This window comes from Neomonachus schauinslandi, chromosome 12 (assembly GCF_002201575.2).
Source record: "Neomonachus schauinslandi chromosome 12, ASM220157v2, whole genome shotgun sequence".
Lineage (NCBI taxonomy): Eukaryota > Metazoa > Chordata > Mammalia > Carnivora > Phocidae > Neomonachus > Neomonachus schauinslandi.
Genome location: NC_058414.1, coordinates 9,426,735 through 9,437,632, shown reverse-complemented (window position 1 = coordinate 9,437,632; position 10,898 = coordinate 9,426,735). Strand labels below are relative to the sequence as shown.

The 10,898-nt window shown below is 41.8% G+C and overlaps 1 protein-coding gene across 2 annotated transcripts in view; it reads right to left on the bottom strand.

Moving 5' to 3' along the window:
* Nucleotides 1-636: 636 nt before the first annotated feature.
* Nucleotides 637-10,898, bottom strand: part of LANCL2 (LanC like 2) — a 52,184-nt gene continuing 41,922 nt past the window's right edge. The window contains exons 7-9 of one of the 2 annotated variants that reach the window (XM_021703685.2): nt 5,359-5,535; nt 5,041-5,113; nt 637-1,294 (exon numbers count right to left, since the gene is read on the bottom strand). In XM_021703685.2, the coding sequence (XP_021559360.1) occupies nt 1,191-1,294; nt 5,041-5,113; nt 5,359-5,535 (354 nt within the window). In that variant the 3' untranslated portion in view covers nt 637-1,190. Of the gene's footprint in view, nt 1,295-5,040; nt 5,536-10,898 lie in introns of both variants that reach the window. The other variant, XR_002481116.2, reaches the window with a different exon arrangement.

Below are 10,898 nucleotides of genomic sequence, written 5' to 3'. Positions count from 1 at the left end.
GGTCAGGCAGATTAATACCACAATTTTCTTGGTTAGATTATGTTTCCCATATGTATAAATGCAGACTAGTCCTTTTATTGCTTCATATATTTCAATCAAATGTGAGATTTCAATCACCCAAAAGTAGGCCAAAAATGACCGTATTCCTCCCAAATTTACACTGAGATAACTTACCAAATTTTGATGTAAGTTTAATTGCAGGGACAGGGGAACAGGTGAATATCTGCTTATCGCCATCTGGAATTGTATCTACTGAACTTATAATAGGTTATGATGATGATAAAGTTTTAATAATGTAAAAGCCAAATCTAGAATTGCCAACGCTTAGTCACCCCTACTTGATTTACAGTATGGTCATGGAAAGGCCTCCCTTGGCTGTTTTCTGGTATCACGAAGTCCAGCGCCCAGGGCACTGGCTGGTTTGGCCTGGGGCTGACAGGAGCCTCTGGAACTCCACACAGGTGCCCAGAACTTCAGCTGAGAACAGGGCGCCCCAGTAGAGCTGCGACGCATGCCCTCTGGCTTCTTAAAAACACCAAGGGTGAACACAAAACACAAAGAGGGAGCGGAGCGTTCGGCGACCTGGTGCAAAGGCTCAACCCCCACCCCCCACCCCCAACCATTCCAGCAAAACCCCCCCTCTTATCTTCTTTCTTTTTGGTCTTTGGAATGGTCTTTCCCTCGTGCTTGTCCGAAAGGTACTCACAGAGAGTGCTGACAAAGTATCACGAGGATACCACCTTAGAGACGCTTTCTGGTATATGAGAGAGACACCGCCTGACTATTCCCTGTCAACACAGGAGACACCTCCCTTAAATCTTATACACAGAGAAGTGGCTGCCGCCGTGCCCTCGCGTGCGCTCAGCTCCGGGCTCATGGGAAGGGAAGGGCTTTCTGTTTGGAACAACTTACACCTCTAGACAACGAACACCAAGGAACATGCAAATGCTACAGAGGGCTGGAGGTGAAGAATTCGTATTTCACACCAGTGAGGGGAACACTGTTACAAAACGCTGACGGGATGGTTTCTGTCATTCATGCTCTAACTTGAGGGCCTTTGCAACAAAGGGGGCCCGTGAAGGTGTTTGCTTCTTTTTTTTTTTTTTGCCTTCTTCCGGATTCACAGTTGGTTCTGTGTCAGGCACTAAGCAACCTGGCTTTTGGTCCAAACAGGTGTCTTAGTAGTCTCTTTACATCTTTTTGTTCCTCTGCGAAGGAGCAAGTTCAAATGCTGGAAACTGGGATGTCTCCGGTGCCAAGATGTCCGAGAGAAAGTGAATCGCGCCAGCCATGCCTGCAACGTACAACGTGCATCCTTTTATTCAAGGGCATTAGGGGAGTGTCCAAAACAAAGTGACCTGTGATCACTGCCTGTACCAGGGGCTACAGGGATGATGGGAAAGGTGCTGAGGACGTCACAAATGACTTCATAAAAAAACAAAAACAAAACCAAAAAAACAGAAAGAAATCCTTACATTAGCACCCAGCAGATAACGATACCAGTTTTCTTCCCTGTCTTTTTTTTTTTTTTTTAATTGGGTTCTGGGCTTTAATCTTGTGTCTTGCAACTCTGAGATGATCTCATAGAAGGGCCACCTAAAAAGTTAGGGTTGCTGCTATGGTGTTACTTCAACTATAAAACTTCCTCTCTCAGCGCTTTATTCCTAGTCCAAACAAAAAGGTTGCATTTTATATCTTCTTTGAATTTTAAGAATGCCACTTTAATTTTTAAAAACTTTTTTAAAAAGTTTAATTCCAGTAGGGTGGAATTCTCTCTTCCATATCGGCGTTCTGCACGGTAGTCTGCACCAAGGTCGGGCTTTAAAGAGACCTACAGGAGGGTGGGCGAGGAAGCCTGCCGGTTCCATATCTCTTGACAGGAGTTTGATTTACACAAGTGTGTGCGTTTGTCAAATTCTTCACTGTATTAGCTTTAGGTGTACGATTTAATGACTCAACACTTCTCTACGTTACTCAGTGCTCATCATGCGTACTCTTCATCCCCATCACCTGTTTCCCCCAGCCCCTCGCCCACCTCCCCTCTGGCAACCGTCAGTTTGTTCTCTGTAGGTTAAGAGCCTGTTTCTTCGTTTGTCTTTCTTTGTTTCCCTTTGTTTTGTTTCTTAGATTCCACATATGAGTGAAATCATATGGTGTCCTTCTCTGACTTAGTTTGCCTTAGCACAATACTGTCTAGCTCCATTTATGTTGTTGCAAATGACAAGATTTCATTCTTTTTCATGGTTGAATAAATATTCCATTACACACACACACACACGAATGCTACTTTAAAATGAACTTTGTTTTCGGGGCGCCTGGTTGGCTCAGTCGGTTAAGCATCTGACTTCAGCTCACATCATAATCTCAGGGTCTTGGGATCGAGCCCCGTGTCAAGCTCTGTGCTCAGGGGCGGGGGATGCGGGGGGAGTCTGTTTGTCTCTGCCCCTCCCCCCTGCTCATGCTCTCTCTCTCAAATAAATAAATAAAATCTTAAAAAAATAAAATGAACTTTGTTTTCATCGAAATCCCCACTGCAAATCACTGTAGTCTGCACCAAGATCAGGCTTTAAAGAGACCTACAGGAGGGTGGGCGAGGAAGCCCGCCAGCTGGCTGGCTCCAGCCTCTGGGCCCCTTATCTCCCTTTTCAATCAGAACAATTCCTCCCTTATTGGATTTTTGTTTATAGCTTTTCTTTTGACATAAAATTTACATGCACCCAAACACCCAAGTCCTCAGTGGACTCCTCTGAGTCTGACAAATGCACACACTCGTGTAAACCAAATTCCTGTCAAGAGATTTTGGAATACTTCCATCGCCTGCCCCCTGTGTGTCCCTCTCTGGCTGACCCCTGCCGCCATGCCCAGCACGGAGTAGTCTGACCTGTTTCAGAATGTCCTTTGAATGGAACCCCACACTATATATAGCCTGTTCTGTGTGGCTTCTTCCCTCAATGATTTTGCAATTCATTCACATTTTGTGTGTGTCATCAGCTGTTTTCCTACATTTTGGTTGTTCTCAGACTAACCCTGTAAGTTTTTGTTTGAAGAAAGGGTTCCAGTAGCTTAAGAAATCTGAAAAACACTGACTTAACAGAACCTATTAGAAAAAGACGATGACCCACGACACCCTAGAGTGGTCCATTTGTTTTCTTGTTTTGGTGGGGAAGAGCAGCAGATTCACCTCGACGGAGCACTTGGGCAGGAGAAAGCTCCAGAAGGGGTTACCGTGTCAGTGACCCTTTCAGCCTAGTCGCCTCCACAAAGGCACCAGAACTACTCTCCACCCACCCCACAGGGACCTACCTAGAGCCCACCAAGGGAACAGACGAATCTAACTTCCCAGCCTTTAGGGAGTTGTACATTCTAAGATCTTGACCTACTCGGGCTTTGGAGCTGCCATTTATAAACCTGAATGCACTCCATTGAGAGTTCAGGTATTAACTCCGTTCTACCGAATGCAGATACACTGCATTTTTATGATGTAAAAGACTGAAATTTTTTTCTGAGGATTATTTTTTCATTATGATTGCTTTGAATATTAAAAGGATATTAATCGGCAAAAGATAATGGCAAGTGCTCTATTTTCTGCTTATATTTCTAATATATGATTAAAAAATATACCCAAGAGCAGAAGCAGAACGGGGCCTATCACTACAGATAATTCAGACATCAGAAGGGAAATAAACGAGGATTAGCTTTACACACATTAGCTTGACACCTTAGGTGAAACAGAACAATGTCTCAAAAATACAAACTACTGAAACTTACCATATGTGAAACTGATAACTTGAACAGCCCTATGAACTAACTAGTCCCCACCCAAATCTCTACTCCAAGGTTTCAGTGGAGAATTCTACCAAACATTTATGTTAGAATGAACACCAATTCTTCCACCAATTAATACATTATCTGTTCCAGAAAACAGAAGAGCAAAGGATACTTCTCAGTACCGTTTATTAGGTCGGTATTACTCTGATGCCAAAAGCAAAGATAGTACAAAAAGGGAAAACTCTAGGCCAAATCCCGCATGAATATAGATGCAAAAATCCTCAACAAAATATTAGCAAATACAATTCAGCGATATATAAGAAGACCAAGTGAGGTTTATCCCAGAGATGCAAGGCTGGCTTAATATTTGAAAATCAACCAATGTAATCCACAATGTTAATAAAGAAGAAAAAAAATCCACACGATCATATCAACTGATGCAGAAAAAAGCATTTGACAAAATTCAACACCCATCTATTGTTTGATTTTTTAAAAAATTATTCAATCATTTATTCCTTCTGAAGTTTACTTTGGAATCAGTATAAGATGTAGCTCTAAAGTAATCAAAAGTTATCACCAATTTACCCTAGTATCATTCAACCTTTGCCCTTTGATTTCTGTGGCTTACATCACAAATTATCTAATTCACACACACACAGGCACACACACAATATAAATACAAAAAATGTACGAGTCCTCTTTGTAGGGTTTCTATTTTGTTTTCCTGATTATAGTCTATATATAGTGCTTTGCAGCAGACTTACTGCGTTTGCTCATTTCCTGTCTTTGCTTGTTTTTCAGAACGTTCTTCAGTGTGCTATTATTTTTTCCAACTACCTATTTTCCTAACTACTAATAGTTTTAAGTTACTAATATCAATTATTCATCCTTCTTTATATATCTGAAATAATTAAACATATTTAAATAACTAAACAAGTTTCCTGTGAATAGATCAGTATTATATACACAATGTTACAGACAAAATGCAGAGGAGTAACCTTATTATTTCTTCTTTTACTGAGTAGCAAACATTCTATGTTGTCTGCATATATTCTTTAGAAATATTTGAAGCACGCTCACGGGTGCACGAAATAGGTAAGGCAGAGAGACTCGACGTAATTTTCAGCAATAAACTACTTTGTTCACAGCTGCTTTACAGTGGGGGAGTTATTACTCAAGGAAGAGCAAATGCAACAAGCCAGTGCAGAGACACAGAAGGCCCAAATTCACTCACCCAGATATTTAAACCCAGCGTTTTCTGCTCACTCTTACCTTCAAAGAGAGAGTAGGGTCTGTCGGGGATGCGGCACCCATGTGCTCCATATTCTAGACACCACTCTGCAAACTAAGGGGAAACACATTTAAGAGCAGAGATTTCACTCGGTGAAAAGGCAGCAAATGAGACACTGCAATGAATTCACCAAGCACTCGAGGAAGAGGGTTCCCGGGCAAGGGGTAGTGCTGGGCCAGGAGAAACAGGGGAGACCACAGAGCTGGGAGAAACCGGTTAAGAGAAGGAGGGGAGCTGTAGTTTTGGATTTTGTGCATGCTCTGGAGTACTCCCAAGTTGTCTCCATTAAGACTCCTTACTTTGCAGGCTCGGTAGAGATACTTTTTATCCTGCGTGAGATGGTACAGAGACAGGAACGAATAGCCGTTCCCGGCTGTCCCGTGGCAGATCCCGTAGCCCTTCCGAAGCAAACCCCGCTGCCAAATGACATCACTACACTCCATGGCATCTTTCAGGTATTTCTCCTCCTTAAAGACCTGGGCAGTGAAAAGCAAAACAGCGTGAGAAAGATGTTTTCGATGATGACTTAGCAAAACAGTTTCCCTTTCTGGCTAGTCATTGACACCTTAGGAAACCCGAAACCTGAAACCTTACCCCCTCTGGGGGTAAACACGACCACCACCAGCAACACCACAGTACCGCACCTCACGATCTTAATCTACCCATCTCTTCCCCTTGTCCTCCCAGTTCATGGTTCTGCAAAAGCAGTTCTAAAATTTAGTTAAAAAATTAAAACAGAAGCTACCAGAAACCAAGAAGCGTTCTGTAATTCCCAGAGCAATATGCCCTGCAGCACTAACACGGCTCCTGGTGAAGTCACCCGAGGGACTGACGGTCCCACATTATCCTGTCAGCTAGGTCAAGAATACTCAGTATCCCGGGTGAGCCCCATTATCAGTAAGACCCGGATGGCCTGGCACTGCAGGGCTGGTGCGATCTGTCATAATCCACCACACGGAAACCAGCATGGAGCTTCCTGCAGTCCCCGGAGCAGACGTGCCTGGGCTGCACGACTCACTGGCACGGTCTCCACCGAGTGGTTTCTATGTCAAGAGACGGATGAGCTCGCCGAAGACAAATGCCCGGCAGGAGGAGGCTGTCTGTTTTTGCCTCCTCAAATTCCCTTTTAAATTTTCTTCTCTTTCCCCTCACGTTTCATTTGTTTTGTTTCTCTAGTCCTTCCCTCAGAATCTGCTGTAATCTCCACTCACTTAGCCCATTCCATGCTAGTGTAAATGAATTAAGAGGCAAAAGGGTCCTCAGAGAGGATCTCCTTGGGGGGGAGCAAACAGGATTCCTCTACCTGTGACTGATTAGCAGTGATCTCAAAAAAAAAAAAAAGATGAACTATGTGCATCAGTGTCTGCAGAGGGTAGAAAGGCAAAGAGAGAGACATCTGCATTTCACTCACTATTCCTGATGTAGAATCTATTCACCAGGGTCAGAAGCAAAACTCTTAGCTCATGAAAGCAACTGAGATGTGCGCTCTGGGGTCAGACTGCCTGAGTTCGAATCTCAGCTCTGTCACCTTGTAACTGTGTGGCCTGGCCTTGGATAAGTGGCTCAATGTCTCAGTTTTCTCAACTCTAAAAGGATACTAGTTCTTCAGGTCAGTGGCTTGTTATGAGTATTAATGACACCAAATCAATCAAATAGGGAAAAAGAAAAGTCTTTCCAAGAAACAATGTAGGAACAATCAGATATCCTGATGCTTACAAAAAAGAATCTCTCTTCTTACGTCACATATACAAACCTAATATACAAAATATACATGTAATATATAAAATGTAGTTAGAGATAGCTCATAGTTCTAAATCGAAATCCGTGCAGCTTGGAGAAGAATATTATCTGTAACCTGGGGTAAGTAAAATTTTGTGACAATTAATGAAGGGAAACCTCACTAAAGTGGAGTTGGGAGGTTAGAAGGGCAAGCCTGCCACTCTACTCAATTCCAGAAAGACTTGTCGATTACAGACCCCAACAGAAGAGGGAACAGGAAACAGGAAAGAATCATCAGTTATAAGCCCCAATGGGGAAAAAAGGTTCACCGCATCTCCTACAAGAATTCGACTACCCCTGCAACTCAGCCAATGAGAAACTGGCATGACCCTGAACTCCTGCTTTTTTCCAATGGACTGACATTCAAAACCACCTCTCCCCCGCTCCTTCTTCTCCATAAAATAATGTTCATCTCCTTTGTTTGTTGGACTTGCCTACGGTTTTGTCATAGCTTGCATATCCCAAAATGTAATTCTCCGCCATTCTTGAATAAGCCCATTTTGCTGGTAAAATAACTGGCTGTTTTATTTTTTTGGTTAGCAACTTCTTAGACAAGATACAGAAAGAAATTACCATAAAAAACTTGATAAAACACAGACTTTATCAGAATTAAAAACTCTATTCCTCAAAAGATACCATAAGGATTATGATTAGGCCAACTACAAAATTATTTCCAGGGTCGAGCTCTGCGTCGGGCTCCCTGCTCCGCCGGAAGCCTGCTTCTCCCTCTCCCACTCCCCCTGCTTGTGTTCCCTCTCTCACTGTGTTTCTCTCTGTCAAATAAATGAAAAATCTTAAAAAAAAAAAAAAATTATTTCCAAAACACCTATCTGACAAAGACTTGTAACCAGAACATAGGAAGAATCCTTACAACTCAATAATAAAAAGATAAAAGATTAAAACAACGTGGGTAAAAGGAATGAACAGACGTTCAACAAAGCAAGATACATAAACGAGCCATGAACACAAGCAAAATTGCTATCCATTAGAAACTACAATGAAATATCCGCCAGAATATAATTAAAAAGCCTTTCAGTACCACGTGTTGCCAAAGATGTGAACTCTCTTACATTGTTGATGGAATATAAAAGGTACGACAGCTGTTACTTTGTGAAGATGTCTGGCAGTTTCTTACACTTACTTTCTGATCCAGCAATTTTACTCCGAGGTACTGGCCCAAAAGGAATGAAAACACATGTCTACAAAAAGACCTGTACAAGAATGTTCATAGCAGCTTATTCATAAGAGTAAAAAACTAGAAACAACTGGAAAAAAAATTGATAAAGTGGTAGATTTATATAAGGGATGCTTACACTCAGGAAGGTATCAACCACCTTGAGGAAGAAGGAAAGAAAGTATAATTTGAAAGAATCTCTCCAGCTGATTCTGATATGCACTCCTTCAAGATATTCCATGTTTCAAATAATCAACTTACAAATGAGCTTTTGGAACACCGTTTATATGAAAACATTTTCTGATGTCTGGTCAATGGCTGACCATCGGAGAGCATAAGGCGTGGTGGTTTCCTACTTTAAGGAATCAAAAGATTATATCGATATCACTTTGGTATGACTTATATGGTTTTCCTGGGCTGCATATTTGTAAATACCTTCCCAAATACAATTTTCATTTGACCAGTGTTAGCATCTGTTTACAGTGGCTGAATCCACATACTGCTAATGCTGGAGGGCCCATGTGTGTAGTTAGAAGGTAGAACTGGTTACCATCGCTTGTAGTCTACTGTCAGATAATCAAGAACTGCTCAGCAAAATAGCTTCCAGCTATAGGGTCCACAAATGTAATCTGCTAGAAAATCATTTGCAAGTAATATAATTCCTAATATAGCACAGAATATTATTAAAACCCTGACATTTTTCAAGGATCATCTAGAATACAATATAATTTTAAATTAACAGTGTATGTTCATACAAAGTAGAGTCCACCCAACTAACACACATGATGAGCATCTCTAGGAAGGGAAAACAAATTAAGTGAAACTAAACTCAATTTATAGTTTTATTTGTGAAGGATATTAATATTTTTTTTGCAAACACCTGAAAACCTTATGCTTTCATCAGCATTCTTGAAGAACTTATATGAGTTCACATGCCAGCAAGAGAAAATGTTGAAAACTTATATAAAATGCAAGCACTTCCTAATTCTGAGACAGCCTCAATGAATGCAGATGCTCTTAATTTGAGTTAACAATAACTTGAGAGAAAATGGACCCTCGACCTTTGCATTTCCATCCCACCCCCTACCCTGTCTCTGCCCACCCCACCCTCCGCCTTGGCCAAACACCAATCTCACACTTCACTCATATATTGTAAAACTCTATCATATATGCCTTTTCAAGTTACCATTGAGGCCTTCTGCCCCCGAAGATTCTGACTCCTCGCCTTCCTCATGTTTGAGAATCTTGATGTAAATGGACAAAATTAAGTTTTAGTGACTAAGTACGGGATCGTAATGTCTTTGCTCTATGCTTAAGAGAAGAGGGAACTTGCTGTTTCGGAAGAAGGCAGGGACAGACATTCCGATGATATTCTGAGCCAAAGCTGGATAGGCAGCAGCTGCTGGGAGGCATCTGTGGTGTGCCGAGAGCAGGGCTTCTGCTATGGGTGCTCTGTGTGCTCCCCGTGTGACCAGCGGCCATAGAAACAGACGGCGTGATAGCCAACGGGGCTAGGAGAAAGGGATCTCCCTAGGCTGATGGCCCCATTGGACGTCCTGGCTCCCGATTACCTGCTTACCGCTCTCTCGGGGAGCGGGGGAGACGGGGGGCTGGACGGGACCCTCAGAAGCCGAGACCGTCAGCCACCAGGAGGGCCCACCGGCACTGCTTGCCCTCTTTAATGTGAAAGAGAAAAAGGCGCCCGGTAAACAAAAGCTTTCACTTTTTCTCAAAGTCATACATCTGTTTTAAATATTGAAGGGTCCTTGTTTGTCAACAATATACTCGTCATGGTTGGACAATTACAATATTAGAGACTTATCTCGATGTCACTGAAGTTACATCATTCTAAGGCTCTAAAAAAGGGAGGCACTGATTTGAACAGAATTTTATTTTATTTAAAGACTGAGGTATTAGGCGCCTGGGTGGCTCAGTTGGTGAAGCGACTGCCTTCGGCTCAGGTCATGATCGCAGTGTCCTGGGATCGAGTCCCGCCTCGGGTTCCCTGCTCGGCGGGGAGTCTGCTTCTCCCTCTGCCCCTCCCCCTCCTCGTGCTCTCTCTCTCTTAAATGAATAAATAACATCTTAAAAAAAAAAATAAAAATAAAAATAAAGACTGAGGTATTGTTAAGAAGATGAATCCTTGGGCGCCTGGGTGGCTCAGTCGGTTAAGCGACTGCCTTCGGCTCAGGTCACGATCCTGGAGTCCCGGGATCGAGTCCCACATCGGGCTCCCTGCTCACCGGGGAGTCTGCTTCTCCCTCTGACCCTACCTCCTCTTGGGCTCTCTCTCTCTCAAATAAATAAATAAAACATTAAAAAAAAAAAAAAAAAGAAGATGAATCCTTAAATTCTTTTGATTTCCAAAGAGTATATTTCACTATGCTTTTTCTTTTTATCATAACTTTCTGAGTTATTTTCTTAAATGCTCATACCTGACTTTTATATTTGAATATTTTAGGTGTTACTCTTGTAGGAGGACTAAAAAATTCTGAAAAATTAGGCAAAATCATGAGATTCCCCACAATTTTTCTAAATTATTATGGTTAGTCACAAAGGGAAAATAAAATTGATTCCGGGATAAGTTCTTTTGTTATTTCTAGGTAGAAATATGAATTCTGCTTCATTAATTCTATTTCTACAAAACTAAGAGACTTTGCCAAAACACTAATCAATCATGTGGTTACTGTTATATACTTTCATACATGAAGAACAACCTCCAACATCAAATATTACAAATAAAGATGCATTAAAAAGATAAAATTACAAAAGAAGCATTATTTACAATCCAATTAAAAAATGGGCAGAGGACCTGAATAGACATTCTTGCAAAGAAGACATACAGATGGCTAACAGACAGTGAAAAGATATTCAACAGCACTAGTC